The sequence below is a fragment of the Sorex fumeus genome, unplaced genomic scaffold (genome assembly GCF_029834395.1).
Source record: "Sorex fumeus unplaced genomic scaffold, SorFum_2.1 ptg000038l, whole genome shotgun sequence".
Lineage (NCBI taxonomy): Eukaryota > Metazoa > Chordata > Mammalia > Eulipotyphla > Soricidae > Sorex > Sorex fumeus.
In genome coordinates, this window is record NW_026606095.1 from 8,218,352 (window position 1) to 8,236,118 (window position 17,767).

At 38.0% G+C, this 17,767-nt stretch overlaps 1 protein-coding gene across 1 annotated transcript in view; it reads right to left on the bottom strand.

Moving 5' to 3' along the window:
- Window positions 1–13,253, bottom strand: part of RORB (RAR related orphan receptor B) — a 231,157-nt gene extending 217,904 nt beyond the window's left edge. Inside the window, exon 1 of the mRNA XM_056118762.1 lies at window positions 13,213–13,253. Within this exon, the coding sequence (XP_055974737.1) occupies window positions 13,213–13,219 (7 nt within the window). The 5' untranslated portion in view covers window positions 13,220–13,253. The remainder of the gene's footprint in view (window positions 1–13,212) is intronic.
- Between the last annotated feature and the right edge of the window lie 4,514 nt (window positions 13,254–17,767).

A 17,767-nucleotide genomic window follows, 5' to 3' on the forward strand; every position in this document is an offset into this window, starting at 1 on the left:
ATAATATTGAACACTCCAGATACTAAGTTCGAGGTGACAACTCAATGCAAATTCTGATGCAGACTACTTCTATCTTGTAGTATCTGTGGCCAAATTTAGTTGAGTTATAGGAGTCAGGACTATTAAATAATAAAACAATTTGAGGTCTGGAAAGTAAATGACAGGGAAGAGTTGGTATTTGAAACGATGTTTATACAGCACAGCTTAAACTAAAGAGGCCTGAAAAAAAAATCAATAGAATTGGACTAATAAATGTGCTTCTTAAGAAATGTGAATGGAGTTCATTTGAAGGCAGAACAATTAATGATAGTTTGATGTAAGAAATATTATGTTTCAGCCAAAATGCAAAACACGTTTAACTGCAATATTGCTTAGGAGGAGCAGAAGTCTGCATTTATTTAGAATCAATGTCAAATTTAATTTTTTCCTTTATATTGCTGGGTGCAATTAGACATGGCACTTTCTTAATGTTGTCAGGCACTTTCCTTAAGATAATATTTTATGCTTGTACAGAACACAGAATTGTAAAGGAGGATAATAAGCCTTTGATACTAATGGTATTCTGATGAGACTATCAATCTCAGTCAGGCAAAACAAATTACAGTTGGGTAGGCAAATGGTTAGTGCATGCTGATTCTTAGAAGACAATTTGTGTTTAGACAACATATTTGTATAACTGCATCCTATAAACTTGTTTGCTCCATTTAAATAGACACAGGTAGAATTTAGTGAAAAAAAATCTACATAAAGGCAAATTTACTAAAATTTTGAAATTTCTGTTGAAAAAAAACTAAATTTATGAAATTAAATCTAAGAATTTTGGAGGAGATCATGGTAATAATAAGTTGTACTATATGTACATGTGTTATTATACTTAGTGGATTGATCCTATTCATTACATAATTTTTTCCATATTAATTATTTAAATTTCCCTTAGGATTGGTAAATGTTGTTTTCATAAACTTAGAAGTTTATTTTCCTTATACTATTTAGGCAAATAAATATAGTACTAGTGTCTGATTTTCATATTCTCACTTAATTACAACCAACAACATTGTCTGATTCTCATTGGATGGTTTTTGGATAGTGTTTTTAATTGAAAGATCAAAATGGTAGTTAATTGTTTCCTAAATAATAGACATTTTTTCCATAAAAACTAAAGTAATATGGTTTGTAGAGTAATATGGTTTGTCCAAAGGGATTGTGAGGAGACTGGATGAAAGAAACAAAACAGTCTATATTTTTATGCACTCTTTATAAGAGCAAAGCACTCCTGAGAGTTTTGTTAAAAGGTTTTCTCTTGGGCCGAGTGATTGTACAGCAGGTAAGGCATTTGCCTTGCACACGGCCCACCCGGGTTCAATCCCTGGCATTCGGTATGGTCCCCCAAGCACCACCAGGGTAATTCCTGAGTGCAGAGCTAGGAGCAACCCCTGAACATCGCTGGGTGTGACCCAAAAAGTCGAAAAAAAAAACGGTTTTCTCTTGAGAGTTAATACTGGGTATGTGTGATTCTGTTGTGTTCCTTAACCTTAGTAAGTTTTACCACCATTATTGACTAGTGATGTCTGCTATAGGGATAGAGGTAGAAAAACAACATTAGAACCTAAAGAGGTAAACCATAGCAAAATAAAAATAAAACTGGACAGTGAGTCAGAGGTCCTTGACGGAAGTAAATTTATGGCTTTAATCTTTTTTAAACCAATTAATTACATACAAATCCATGTGCATTGAATCAGATCTTTTTGGGCAGCTAGTGGTAAGTACCAGGAATAAAAACCAGGGCCTAATGCATGCATGGGATACACTAAAGCACAGAATTATATGCAGTCCCTGCACCACATTTAAACCCAATTTTCTGTTGCAGTTGTCACAACTTTACCGTATATAGTTTTAGTCATTATATTAAGACAAAGAAAAGTCTGTGTTTGGCTAACTCAGCACTCATGTCAACCTTTATATTAGATAACCTTTCAAAAGTTATTATTGAGGTTTTAGTTGTATAAAATTGTAACCAATTCATTTCTTTACAAATTAACATTTTTTCTAAGACAAAAAACATAAATTTTAATTTATTCTGATGTAATTGACAGCCAGAATTGACCTTCAGTAACATTAGTAAACACAACAACAAAACAACAATTGAAAGCACATTATCATATTATTGTTATCTACCTTGTTATCATACTATTATTGATTTGTCTGAATTTGCCTATGGAAAGATACTTCTAATATCACATTACTTTGGTATTTAAATATTTTAAATAGTAGGACCTAAAACATATATGCAAGAATAAATAGACTCAGAGTTAAAACTTATTTTAAAAACCATTAAAAGAAAAATCTCTGGAAAGCTCCAGGGATCAGAGTGATCCAGAGGTGATTACTAAACCCAGATTTAGGAAAAAACCATGATCAGAGCTAAGGTGTTGCCTCAAAGCCAATATAAATAAAAATAAGAAAGGATACGCTCCGAATATTAGACTTAAATTTAATTTTACAGCAAATCAACAGTAGGTTAGGATCCTATGCATTGTCATATAGAATTACATAAAATATTTTTTTAAAAATGAAAATGATTGAAAAAAAAACACAGTACCTTAATGATGCGGTGTGTTTTTCCTAAACAAATGTTCTGCTATTCATCCAGACTGTGTGGCATTTGCTCATATTAAACAACTGTGGAAATTTGGAGCAAGGTTTCTTCTCTTTTTTTAAGAAATAAGTGTTTAATTTCTTTGATAAGTGCCAGGCTCAACTTATGTGCAAGTTAATAGGAAATGTTCAATGGAATAATTTTAATATTAAACCTAGAAATGATAATGATTTTACATTAGTAGCTCAACACATTTATGTTTTGAAAATTGATTTATTCAATTCTAGAATGTAGACGGCAGCAGCTGATGGATGGTAAAATATGACTCAGATGTTCACTCTACTTTAAAACATTTACTAAAATTCTGGGGCCAGAGAGATCGTATAGTAGTAAGGCGTTTGCCTTGAAGCAACTAACCAGGTCCCCTTGGCACTGCCAGGAGTGACCACGGAGTTCAAAGCCCTGAGCACAGCTGGATATGGCCCCCAAACAAACAAAAAAGAAAGAATGAAAAAAAGGAAGGAACAGAGAAAGAAAGAAAGAAAGAAAGAAAGAAAGAAAGAAAGAAAGAAAGAAAGAAAGAAAGAAAGAAGGGAGGGAGGGAGGGAGGGAGGGAGGGAGGGAGGGAGGGAGGGAAGGAAGGAAGGGAAGAGAAAGAGAGAAACAAATAAAAAGGAAGAGAAAGAAAAAGAGAAAGAAAGAAAGAGAAATAAAGAAAGAAAGAAAAAAGAAAGAAATAAGACATGCACTAAAATTTTGAGATTGAATATAAATTTTTATGCTAATGTAGTAATACAAAACCCAAATGAAATTACTTCTAAGGTCCTTATTTTGAATTGGTAAAATAAGACATTTTATTTGTAGTTTGATAATTAACTAGTTTCAATTATTTTCTTTATACTATTTAGGCAAATAAATATAGTACTAGTGTCTGATTTTCATATTCTCACTTAATTACAACCAACAACATTGTCTGATTCTCATTGGATGGTTTTTGGATAGTGTTTTTAATTGAAAGATCAAAATGGTAGTTAATTATTTCCTAAATAATAGACTTTTTTCCATAAAAAATAAAGTAAAAAAAAAAAACTAGGTTCAACACATATTCACTTCAAGTAAAACTACTTTCAAAGTCCCAATAGTGAATACTTTGCCACCCAGATTGGCAAACTGGCCCAGACATAACGTGAAGTAGATGCATGTTTATTGTCACATAACCTATTAGCACCAAAGAAATTTCAGTTTTTTTCAGAATTTCTTTCAGATATTTTCACCAAAGGGGCAAATGGATTATCCAGAAAACAGATGTCTTACCAAGTAACTGTTCAATCAAAGTTTCTAAAAGTAAAGGAACTCTGTGCACTCACACTTGCAAACTTTTAATATTTTAGAAAAACTCCAAGAAATGAGACCATTCAGTGCTTTTTGAATTCTTCCAGTTTCAAGAATTAAACAAACCAAGTGCAATAGTCATGATATTATCAGGCTGTGTTGCCGGGGCTGGAAAGATACATACCATTTGCCTTGCATGCACCAGACCCACATTTGATCCCTCGCACCACTTAAAAAGTCCCCCAAGCAGCACTGAATGTGACCCAAACACCACCCGTCCCCTCAAAAAAACTAAAACAACAACACAAGAAGAATGTGATGCAACAGAAAGCAACATTTCTTAATAAATATCAATTATAATTAAAAATCAGCATTTGAGATTTCTGAAAACATATATAATCCCGTGGCACGATGCTCACGATGTAGATATTTGAATGAAGGTCCTGCTAACACAGAGGAACAGGACCAAGAGTGACAATTGACTGTTTGGAAGGCTCAAATGGTGACATTTACTTTTGTGCATTCTCTGGAGCCCAGAGCCTGGTTTTCAGCTTTGTAGAGTGAGAAACTTGATCTCACTCGTGTTTCAGAGTGGATTGGATATTAGTCTCAGGATTCAAATTAATGAAACTTAGATGAGCCAATAGAAAAGACCAGAATGCCAAATTTTCACTTTAAAATGACGAACTTAATTGTGGATTGCACTCTGTGTGTGTGTGTGTGTGTGTGTGTGTGTGTGTGTGTGTGTGTGTGTGTTGGGGGCATATTTTTTTCCCCTCATTTTTAACTTGGTCTGAATTTGAATCATTTAAAGCGTTGAGATGAACATGGTCAATAGTTGATTCTCTGATTCCCATTTTTATTACTATTTAAAAGTCTGTGGATTTTCCTTCTTTAAATACACCAGCTCAAAAGTCATCTAAACGATTATACATGTCCTGATTTGTATTATTTATTGACTATTAATATGGCCTGATTTTACAGTTTAATTTTTGAATTTAGTCTTACATTCAACTCTTGGAAGCCCTCAGACATTGCTAACATGTCTCATTAAATAAACTTTATTTTCTTGATTCCTACCAATCTACAATAAACTTGTGGGATTTTATAACAGCACTGAATATTATTGTTTTGTATTTCAGTGTTGCTATACTCTGCCCACCATGAGTGCCAGGATTACTCCACCATTTTCCCAAATCACTTTCCTCCCCATAAGTTCATACCGCGAACCCACCTTGAATCTTCAGATAATACATTATTAAATATTTTTTCATGTTTTTTTTCTAGTATAATTTTTTTTCACAACTTCTGTCCCATAACACCATTCTTTGACTTCATTACCATTTTACTTCTGTAGTCTTAGAATCCCTTTCCTTGTTTCAACTTGAACATAAATTTTGGCAGTAAAGGTTTAATTTGAGAACAATACCACTATTTGTTGTAATAGTACTGTATCAGGACACACTTTTCCTCACTACCATATATCAACTATATAAAGCAAGTGGGATATACAATACGCATTCATTTAATCAACCTCACTTAGGGTGAACAAATTAAACAAAAGATGGCCTTCTATTCACACTTGGAGGACCATTTTAAATTTAACTTCCTCTGTAAGAGATGTTTCTCTGATGCCCTGAGAATGTCCTCACTGATCTTTGCTTTAACCTGACCATTCCCAGGTCAGGAATGGTTATTCTCTTCTGCATCTTGATTTGAGTAGATGTATAGATGAAGAATTATATCACTTATATTCCTATTTATCTACATGTGATTGTGTGTGGAGGTGAAAGATTGCATGCTTGAAACTCTTATTATTAATAGTATTATAAATCACTGTGCCTAAAAAAGAGGGCAAAAACTTAGTTTCTTTCAACTTTTTTCTTTTTTTAGCATTTGATTTTATTATTCTCATTCTCACCTACTTTAATTTGAACTCCTAGGAATGAGGTTTTGTCAGCAAGTCTGACAAGGTTTTCAGAAATAGGGGAGAATCAAGCTTAGTTTCAAATAATAAGGAGAGAAATAATAAGGAGAGAGATTTGTTTTAAAACAATGTTTTAACTATTTTGTTAGAATGTTAAAATAAATCATATTCCACAGTTTCTATTTTACAGTCAGTCATACTATTTATATGATGCCCAATAATGGTTATTAATGCCAAGGTCTATTAGTAAGGCTTTTTTTGCCATTTCTTTTTAAAGAACAATATTATACTTAAATTTAGAGGATAACTTTTACATTTATAAATCAACATGAAATATTTTCTATTTCCCTTTGTCACATAATTTTAACATAATCTTAATGAAATTCAGGAAAATATCACAGTCTTTGAAGGAAGATGCTTTATTGGACAGAGATATGAAAATTTAAAACTATAATTTAAATTGAAATTATTACAATATTCATTGAAAAAGGCTTTATTAAAAGATAAAATTTATGCAAGAGTATTCTTCATGCCTCCTTAATATTTTATATGCCCCAGGGTGCCAGGATATCAGGATCACATGACAGCATAGTAAAAAGTAGCTTAGTGGCAAAAATATGCTTGCTTTTTTTTTCTTATGATGATATCTGTGATTCCTCTGAATTACGGAGATACAATTCAGGACCACATGATATAATTACTCGTTACACACAAAATGACATCAACCAATATGCTTCCTAGTAGTTTTCAAAGTCAATATTCCCAATTAATAAAATCATGACTTTGCAGAAATGAGCATGCTTCATTCAAAGCAAATTACTTTTAAAACTCTTTTATAAGAGCATGTTTTTGAGCAAGCTTTGGCTTCATGTTTTGGCCAAAGGTGACATGTTCCTTTTGATAGAACACATTTAAGTCATGAATATGCCCCTTTAACTTTAAAACAAAATTTAACAATAATCATAATAATTACTTCAATGTTATATTCTATTTTCTATGTTTATAAAACCACAAGAAAAGCACATGCTTTATTAAAGATAAAATACATATTCTAAGTGTCATTTTTAGATATTTTAAGTGCTTGCTATCCGAAGTATTAAACATAGTATAGATAAATAACACTGTTAGCTCATCAGATAAGCATTAGTCAATTTACACTTGTTCTAGAGACGGGCTTTGACTACTCATGGCTACATAGACATATTATTAAAAGTGAATGGAACAAACTGAAATTCCAAATGATTTGCAATGCACAATAATTTTATGACATTGTGATGACAATATTTCCTTTCACAAGGATCCAGTCCCCCAATACCATTAGTTAACCACATGGTTATTATACTCAGCTTGATTCACTATAAATGCCGTTATAACACCTGTGGTTTCCCTCATTAAGAATTGAATGGATGGGGTCAGGGGTTGAAAGGGCAGCATATGCGCTATGAAAGAACTAGTTAACATGGCCTATTATATTGGTGCACTGGTAAATCTCATTTCTATTCATCAGATGATTAGTTCAATCAATATTTATTCCTCTATGCGTCCTTTGTCTTGTGCTACAAAGGAAACATCCTTCAAATTCATGGCATAAGCCTTGTTATCTATGAATTTGTTGCTTAATTTGAGAGGAATATTTTATTTATTTGGCAGTTCTAAGTTCTTTGATTCTCTTTCCCTCTAATTATCATTAGACAGTATAATGGGGTTTTGTGTAGATTATTTATAAATAGATCCTCTTGGCAGTTTATTTTTTTTTGTATGATTCATGTATGGCATGTATTCCTTTTTTCTTTTTGAATGATCTAGGAAGTTGCTTCTTATTCTCTAAAAATGTTTGAATTTGGAAGTCTGGATTGTGAAAGCAAGAAAGAATGATTTTCACTCAAATATTCATTCTTCTTCTCTGAGTGGGTGGTTATAGGCACATACATATACATATCGTGTATCAGTGTGTATCAACAGACGCCTCCAAAGACTGCTATTATCTGCTAAGGATTCTGTTAAGTCAGAGATTCTATTCAAAGTAAGATAAATATTTGCAAGAAGCTGTAATTGGAAGATGATTACAAACTTACAGTAAAAAATACTTTATTTGTAGAGTGCTCCTTTTATCAAAGGTCATCATTCATTACATTACAAAGACTTACATCATTCATTTACTTAATTTTTATCCTTTTTTTATCCTTTATATAAACGATGGAATAGTGAAGCTATATCTAGCAGCTTTTAAAAAGTCTAGCTACTAAGCACAATATCTATTTAACTTCTATATTTACTTTTCTATTTGTCTTGACATCGCAATAAACATTAATATCAGGCTAAAGGAATGACAATATAATCTAATCTATAATTTTTGTTTTTGTGGCATAAACAGAAGTTGTTCAGTATTAAGTAATTTTCTTCCTATTATTAAAATGACAAAAATATATAAGTTAATTAATTTTAATCATGATTAACTCTTGCATTAATATTGAGTGATCATTAATCTTTGATTTCTATCAATTTGCTAAAAATTGATTATCTTAATTTTGGAATTAATTCTCCCACTACATCATATATTCATCTGTTAATACTATATTTCACTAGTATACAATGACACTCACTAGTGGTGATGTTTACTACTTGAAACTTCATTTTATTTACAAATCTGCACGATATTGCAAGAACACTTGCAGTATAGTGAAAATTTTAACTTAATATTTTATTAGAAAATTTTTAACTATTAATCAGATGTTATATTTGCTTTAAATTAGAGACATTCATTACAGTGAAATAATATATATATTTAATGTGTTGTGATCCACAGTGCTATTCTGTAGGACTATTATAACAAAAAAGTATGGCGAACACATTACATTCCCAGAAAGTGGAAATGAATACATATAAAATATGAGTTAATAGATGAAAAAAAAGTTTTGCTTGTCTTTTTATGCAAAAAAATTTCAGTATTGAGTCCCTTAAGATTAGTAATAATTTTGTACATAGTTTCAAGGAGAAAAGTAGGTGGGCTCATACAATTTAAATGGAAAATTTCCACTTTCATGAAGATCAGACCTGAAACTTCATATGTTCATGTCCCGTAAAATCTTGGATAGTATAAAATTATTTTGTGACTCTGAAATTCTTAAATTTAAGATACAAGGACATATACACCTAATAATTGCCTTTAAGGCTATCAATGCTTTAGTATTTAACACATTGTTAGCCAAGTAGGTATATGTAGAACTGATATTTAAGTAAGAGTATAAAACATGCATGTTATTTATATTAAAGTTTCACATAAATCACTAAAAAATTATAAAATTTGCCATCATTTAGGGGTTTTTTAAGGAGTAAAATCTATATTCTTATGTGTGGAAAATTCGGTACTTCTAAGTTTTAAATGTTTACCAGGAAAGGAGTTTCAATCTGTATCCTCATATTTATGAGAACTGTGGTCCATTTTATCTTTTATATTTTTCATCTTATTTTCTTAATTTCTGACTAGCCAGGAATATGTAAAAGTAAAGCGCTTCAGTTGTACTAATATCTATACCAGAAGTCAGGATGTCACTTACTACAATTCTTCCATCACAATACTTGCTGCAAACTCAGTCAGTATTTGTGGGAGGATAAATGAGAAAAACCTAACATATTACCATCTAAGGAAATATTTCATTTTAATTATGTATTCTCATTCTCAAAGTCTGAATGCTTATTTTTTTTCTCAAAATAATGTATTGATGATTATCTCATGAACAGATACTAATGCACTATTCACAGGCATGTATTTCTCGATTTTGATTTTCACTTATGGAAGACAGAAAATTGGTTAGAATATTACAATTTGGAATTTGTACAGGAAATTTGATCAAGAAACCGTTTAGGAAATCTGAAGCCCAAGGACATTCAAAACTCTAGACTTCTGAGAGCAAGTTACCTTCCCCCTCCCCTATATTTAGCAAGTAATAAAAGATAAATAACGACTTGAAGATAAGATATGAAAACCAGGCTTTAGAAGAGCCAAGCCCCGTCCTTGTTTACAGCAAGCATAAACCAGATTTCTAATCCGCCTGAGCCACAATCACCTATTGATTGGGGCGACATCTGTGCCCCTGTTTTTGGAAGCAGGGTTTTCTGCAGAGGCTGAAAAAAAATCAGACTATTTCGGTGCTCCTATGTAATAAACTGTGAACAGTTCTCTGAGAAAGGAGTCTGGGAACCAACACCTTGGCTCACTCGTTTCTCACCTAGGTACGGACCCAATTAAAAGTATTCTCCTTCGCTGTCAGAGTTATTCCTTTCAATAGTGCAATGTATGAAGAAGCCTCTCTAGAACTCATGGAGAATCTGTAGGAGACAAAGGGTGACATGCTTTGTGTGCCACCAAATACAACGTCCTCTGCCCAGGATCAGTCCCACAGGAAGCTGCCACCTTGCTAGGATTCAGTTCCACTGTGGGGCAGGATGACATCAAAGATCAGAGCCTCCTAACCTCTTTCTCACCCCAGAGCTTCCTAGGGAGTAAAAACTCTTCAATACCCTATACCGGGTGGGGGCAAGATTTAGGTAGGAGTGTGTGTGTTGAGGGGGAGGAACGTTCTGCTAGGTTGGCTCAGACTTAGACCTAGACCAAGCTCATGCTTCTTCAAGTGCCTTGATGCAGAATGTTTGCCAACTGCAAAGCCTGGAAGTCAGGAGCTGCAGTGACCACTGGGGCATTCTGTGTGTATTCACGTGTGTGTGCGTGCATGCGTGTGTGTGCATGCATGCGTGTGTGTGTGTGTGTGTGTGTGTGTGTGTGTAGCATACTGTAAAGCTAAGTTCAAAAAAAAGGGGCCATCCTCTAAATTGACTCTGCTGCATAACTCAGGTACAAGACAAAATTCGTCTCTGCTCTTATGTCCCAAGTTCATGTTCATGTTCAACCCCTAATTCCTATAGGATGTCAAAGAAGTCTGATCATTTCTCATTCCATCATTAAAGGATAGCATTGTGGTTGTGGGATGAGGAGCTGGGGGTATATTTGGAAAGAAATAAACAGGGACTCAAAGAAGAGAAAGCAAAGAATCAAGAAAGAAAGCAGAGTACTAAGAAAGATCCTTCACCCACTCTCACCCCCTCCTGGTCCTCTTGAGTTTTTCTCTAGCACATCCCATCTGGCAACCTGAAGGCGTCTGCTTAAGTGAGAATTTATGAGTTCTCCGATGCAGACTGACAGAGGTGGTGCCCTCTGCCTGGGGTGGCACACTTTGACGGGGTTCTCAACCCGAACTTAATGCAAGCCCTTGGTTTTTAGTTCTTCAATTTGCTGGTTCATCAAAACAAGAGGGATGACACATCTCTCCCTGCCAATCTGCTTCTTCAGGAGAAGCTGGATCAAGCTACAACCCACCTAGGCGTCTCTGTTCTATACCATCTAAAGAACTAGTGAGAAGCTCTTCCGCCGCAAGACCTAAAGCTGTGTGAACAGGTGGGGTGGGATGGAGACACGTGATTTCAGACCCTCAGAACACAAGAACCACAGCCAGAGGGGAAATGTTGGAAAGGGAGAAGTGGCAGTTCCAGAGTGGATCATGGGAAACTGAAAGGCGTGATGGTGAAATGGAAGGAAGAGACAAAGATTAAGTTTCTCTCACTCAAAAACTCTAAAGTGAAAGTGCCAATGACCAAAAGTATAGTTTCCTAAAAGACTGTGAGCAGTGACACACTGAGCAGTGACAATCCCCCAAAGGAGGGAGGCATAACCTCTCATTCACTTCTAGCGCGCACGTATCCAAGGCCATTCCACCCATCAGCATGTCTCTTTCCCTTATTTCAGAGACTTCCCTTCCACTCACCTCCCTGGAAATGCTCTCACCTTTTCCTTCCACTCTCTCCTGCCACATCCTGATGCCTGATGTCCTAGTATCTGGGCTTGGGGCTCAGGGATGCAGAGGAAGATGCCCTCAGCCTTCTCCAGGAAGAACTCGAGAGGGTGGGGGCCTTACTATCTGGCAGGAAAGACATGCAGCCAGGTGGCAGGCAATGCACCTTTGCAGACAGACTTCTCCCAATTTCTTCCCTCCTAGTCCACCTGTCACGGCTCCGGGACTGGCCAGTCCCAGACCAGCCTTTCTAACTTTCAATTGCCAGCATCCCCAGAGAGATATTGGAAAGGAAAGGAGAATTGATGCGTCCCGGGCAAACCACGGGGCAGCTAGAAAGAAAAACAACAACAACAACAACAACAACAACAACAACAAAACAACAGGGAAGTGGGGTTGGGGCCCAGAACTTGTCCATATTCCCATGCCCTTGGGCACCCATCCAACTCTTCCAAATAAAAAGTGAAGTTGTGCAGGCAGCAAGTAAGAAAGAGGCATCATCGTGCGCAGAAACCCGAAGATGTTGGCAGCTTGGAGGAAGAATACAAAATGACCCCCTAAAAGCCGCCCAGACTTGCCTTTCGGGCAGCCCGACGGCGACCCTGCAGCTGGAGTCAGGGTCCAGTCCCCTGGCGCCCCCACCCCCACCCCACCCCCAGCGCTGCCCGGAGCCGCTAATCCCGCCCCGAGGGTTGCAGCCTGCGCCGTCGCGGCGGGCAGCTGTCCGGCTCGGACTATTCACTCTGCAACCCCTCCTGCAGCGACCCTTTGACGAATGACCCCTCCCCCGCAGCGGGCAGCCGCACTCTTCTCTCCTCTGAAACTTTCTCCGTAAAACTTTTCCCGAGAAGCGCTCGTCCCTGGCCAGGGCACTGAGCCCAGGAGACGCGCGCGGGGCATCTGCCCTCCCGGCACCCGCCGATTTGCGCGTCCAAGAGGGGCTGGGGAAAGATCCCGTCCTGCTCTGACTCTTGTGGGGTCCTGGGGTGAACCCCGACTACGTGTCCAGCCCCACGATGTTGACCCGTTGCCTACCACTTCCACGCAGGGAAGCAGCGTCTCTGCGGATCGCCACGCGCGACCTAGGAACCTGGGGGAGCGTGTGCGCTCGCCCGCCGGGGCCCTGCGCGCCCAGACGGTCCGCTGGGCGCTGCACCCACACGTCTGCCTCCCTCCAGGCGTCTGAACCCGGTTCCCCTCCGTGTGGGGTCGTCGGCTCCCGCACCCCTGAGTTGCATTTCCACCAGGTCCCCTGCAACTCCAGCACTGGGAGCATGCATGCAACTTGGGTCGCTCCCCTCTTGCAATGCGCCCTCCCGCGTCGCTCCGAGAACTCCAAAGAGGCATCCACACCTTGCACAACTTTCTCCGAACGCCGAGGACGTTTGCAGGCTAGCCTCGACCGCGAACTCGGGCACCGACCTCTCTGCCAGTCGGTGAGGGGCGCCCCCCTGCCGTCCCCCACCGCCCCAACTGCCCGGGGAGCCTCGGTGCCCCAAGGGCTGCCTTACCTCGCATGGTGTGGCCGCTCTCGGGCTCCGCGTAGTCATGAAGCTGCTCCCTGCCCGAACCCCGGAGAGCCCCCAAAATTCCGCTCAGCACCAGTGAAGAAGGTGGTCGGCGCACTGCTGCTCCGCCGAGGAAACCATCCCTTTAGGCGGACGCCGTGGTGGCCGGAGGGTGACGTTTGCCGCCGCCGCCGCCGCCGCCGCTATGTGAACAGTTTTGATGGTTGGTGGTAGTGACTGTTTTAATGTTTGTTTGTTTTTCAGGAAGGGTGGGAAAAAAAAATGTGCTGCCTGGCTGGTGCCTGGATTTTGTTTTGCTTTTTTTTTTTTCCTTTTCCTTTCTCTCCAATGTGCTTGCTTTAAAAAAAAAAAAAAAGAAAGAAAGAAAGAAATTGCCACCGCCTCCGGCTCAGAAGATTTCTTTTGTGATCACTTGGACTGAGGAGGAGGAAGGAGGAAGGGCACAGCAGCGGGAGGAGGAGGAGGAGAAGGAGGAGGAGGAGGAGTTGGTGGTGGTTTTGTTAGTTACAAAGACGAGGGAGAAGAAGGAGCAAGGAGGCAAAAAGGGAACGGGAAGAAAAGGAAGAAGAAAGGCGGCGTGGAAGGCAGAGCATGTGCGTTTTCACATGACATCTGTGCCTGTTAGCGGGATCCACAATGTGAATTTTCACTGTGCAGTTGCAGGGAGGAAGGGAGCTAGAGAGAAAGAGAGGAGAGAGAGATGGAGAGAGCCGGAGCCGAGAAGGGGCTTATACGCCAGGGCGGGTTTGGCCGGGACTTCCAGGCCCCGCCTCCTGTCAGAGCTTCCGCCAATCAGCGCCCGGCAGCTCTCGGAGCGGCGGAGACCGAGGGGGGAGGGGACGGGATCGGAGCCAAGGGGCGGGGCTGGCTGGGGACCCGGGAGCCGCAAGCTTGCAAGGGACCGAAAACTGGGGCTTTGAGTGCGTCGGAGCTGGGCAGTGGTGGAGAGGGACAGCCGGGCCGATCTGCAGGTGACAGCCAAGTCCACTCCGAGAGGAGGAGGGGCGGTGGTGCTGACCCTTCGGAGCGAGAGGCGCGGGACTCCCGGAGTCCCAGGTGTCAGATACATCCCGCAAAGCCTGCGACCCCCGAGGTAGTTTTGAATTGAGAGCAGCAGAGCTCTCCCGAATCCGTTTGCGGTAAACTCAAACTGGAGTTTCCGTGAGGATGCACGTCTCAGTTTTAGCGGTGGAAGAATGCAAATCAACTTCCAGCACTTTGAGCAACACCAAAATACAGTCCCGCGCAAGTAGTCCATTCTTTTATTTATTTATTTTTTCTGCCCTTTTTTTTTTTTTTTTTTTTGGTATGCACTTAGGTAGTCAATAACGTTAAACTAGGGTTTTAGGCATACACCACACCCACTTCCAGAGTGTTGCTACCAACAGCTCCAGGTCACTTCCTCTGCCTACTACACTCCTAGGTTATCTCCAACCCGCCCCCCACTACCAACATTTAAACAGAAAACAAACAAACAAAAAAGCATCTTTCATAGGCTTTCTGGTTCCCATAGCTACAACAGCAAAAACACTGAGATTTAGTTTTATTTGCTTTGGAGAACCTCATCCAGTGGTGCTCAGGCGTTGCTCAGGGCAAACTCCCAGCTCTGTGCTCAGGAACCACTACTGACAGTGAGGAGAGAGGTCGTGTCAGAATCAAACTCACGAGCAGTCCACGAGCAAGGAAAGCACCTGAACCCCTGTACTAACTCTCAGGCCCAGTCATCAACATAAAAATAATAATAATCGTTAATGCATTCTTTTGTCAAGCAAATCAATTTTTATTTGTATTTGAAGATTCTCCCCAACTGGCATTGTGGTCACTACAAGAATGTAAGGGAAAACGTATTTTTTTTTTTGTCTTTTTGTGCAGTATTTGGTAATGATTATGGGGTATTGTTTATTTGTTGAAGGTGCAGGATTTTAGTTGGGAAGATAGCCGTGGAACTGCCATTAATTCTAGTTGCTAGGAAAAGAAGTGCACCTATTTAGAGGAACATACCAAATTATTTTTATTCCTTAGATTAAAGTAGTCCAGGACTATTTATTTGTATTTTAGTTAAAATTTCATGCATGTTTTTTGGGGGCTGGAGCAATAGCACAGCGGGTAGGGCGTTTGCCTTGCACGTGACCCACCCGGGTTCAATTCCCAGCATCCCATGCATGTTTTAATAAATATTCTCTGACCCTATCACTAGACAAAATAAACCTACATACTATAGATGATCATATCTACTTCCCTCTGTATAGTAGGTGAATTGGTCACCTTGATTTGGAAGGAGGAGGCAGTGAGATCTTGGCTTGCTCTTGGTTCTGTGCTCAGAGATCACTTCTAGTAGGGCTCAGGTGGCCATATGGGATGCTGAGGATCAAACTGAGGTTGGCCATATGTAAGCCAAGTGCCCTACCCACTACACTATCTCTCAGACTCCAAGTCACTTGACTGACAGGTGAAATTCTGAAACATCTACTCATTCTTAACATATTGAGAATCCTATTCTTTAGTCTACCCATTGGCAGGAAAAGGCCCCATATTTTAGGTGCCCAAATAATTTGACTTTTACTGTCATTTATTTAGGTTATGTCATGAAACAAACAAAAGAAATGTAAAACCAGCAACTAGTTAATTAAATCACAGTACACTGCCAAGCAGTTTACTCCCCTTTGAGTAGACTTTAAAAATGGATTAGTTGTTGAATCTTCACTAGTGTTAAACTGACTTTCCCCACTGTACGTACTTACATTTGTCAGCCAATGTGTAATCTGGAACAATTTCTTGTTAAGAGTGAGTAGCCTCAGTCTTTAATTAAATAAAGTGAACAAAAGGAAGTTACTCCTAAGGACAGTCATTCCCTTATAAATACCTTTACTCCAGTTTTTCAATTGACACAGTAAGTTAATCTTTTAAGATAATATTTAAGGTTCCTTGGTCTTATAATTTTTAATCAAGTAAAATATATTCATCATAACTACATTAAAGCTGCACTAAGTTATGCCTAATTTAGTTACTTCATTAAAAATTACTGAATATAAAATAGTCAAGAAACAAATTGTGACTACATCATTTTCGTTTTATATGCTTCAAGCAGAACCTCAGGAATATTGAAATTTCCAAAGCCTTGTAAACACCATAATTATTATTGTTGTCATTATTTTAGATTTCTATTTATTGAAAGAATTTCCAAATAAAAAATAATTCTTTAATTTAGTGTTAAATTTCTAAATAGGTGTTTAATTCTGAAATTTCTTTTTACTGCTACATAGTCTTTGGTTCTCAATTCAATTAATATGTATGTCAATACATATAAGTTAACACAGGAAAAGTACATCTTGTCCCTCCTACCCATTTTCATGTCTTTCACATTATGATATCAACAATGCATAATTTTGCTTAGAGTTATACTTCCTATTCCTTAATCTCCTCTGAACACTTTTTAGAAATTGTATTAATTATAAATAGCTGTAGCATTTTCCAAAACTGTGTATACATACACAAATACAATGAATATAATATGAAAAGATATTATTTTTGTTTCTTAGGGTAGAATAATTACTGATCGTTGGTTATAATAGAGTTATCTGGAACATTTTTAATATTCATAAGAATTAAAAAACTGCATTTCTAATAACTTCTAAATTACTTCAGTTGAACAGAAGCTATGTAAAATAAATATTCAGGATATAAATCAAAGAAATCAGCACTTTCTAAGAAATTATGAAATACTTATGTATAATCTAATACTTTATATCCTGTCAGCAACTATTCATATTTGGATGAAATAATAATTTATAATGACCTTGTTCACATAAAGTATAGTGTCAGTAATTTTATTTGAATGATAATGACATTGTTTAATCCTATAATCTTGGTATTCTGCATTTGGCCTGGACAGTCCTCTAAACTGATACCTAAATCTGATGAATAAAAATTAAAATTAGCAAGTCATGTAGCATTGCACTTAATCTCAAGAACTGATAGAATTTCACTTAGGCTTGCCTGATCACCTGTTTTCCACACATTTCAGCACATCACCCTTCATATTTAGTTATAAGGTCAATGAATAATGACAAGAAATATCTTGAAAGAAGCAGAGCACTGTAACCCACCAGTTACAGTGACCATGACATTTAAGAATATTTCAGTCCTAAAATGCTTGAGTGAAATGGGAAGTTATGGTTTCCTATATTCTGAGAGTTTTTTTTTTGGTCTCTCCATATAGAGAGATAATTTTCAATAGTATGACCCTTGAGGGGACATTAAAATTACTGAGAACATACTATATCTTGAACAATTAAATGTGGATGTATTTAGTCCAGTTAGGTGACAGGATGCTTATGTAAATTGAGAAGGAGATATAAGTCTACCCAAGCATTGTGAAAGTCAGAAAACTTAAGTTTCAATGTTTGGACCTATTCAAAATGGTAAAGGCGTAGTACTGATCTCCCTTATTTCTGATCATCCAAGCAAAAGTTTTATGGTAAACTCATAAAGATGTTCTAGTATAAAGATTTCTCTACTGTGCTGGAAATTGTACAGA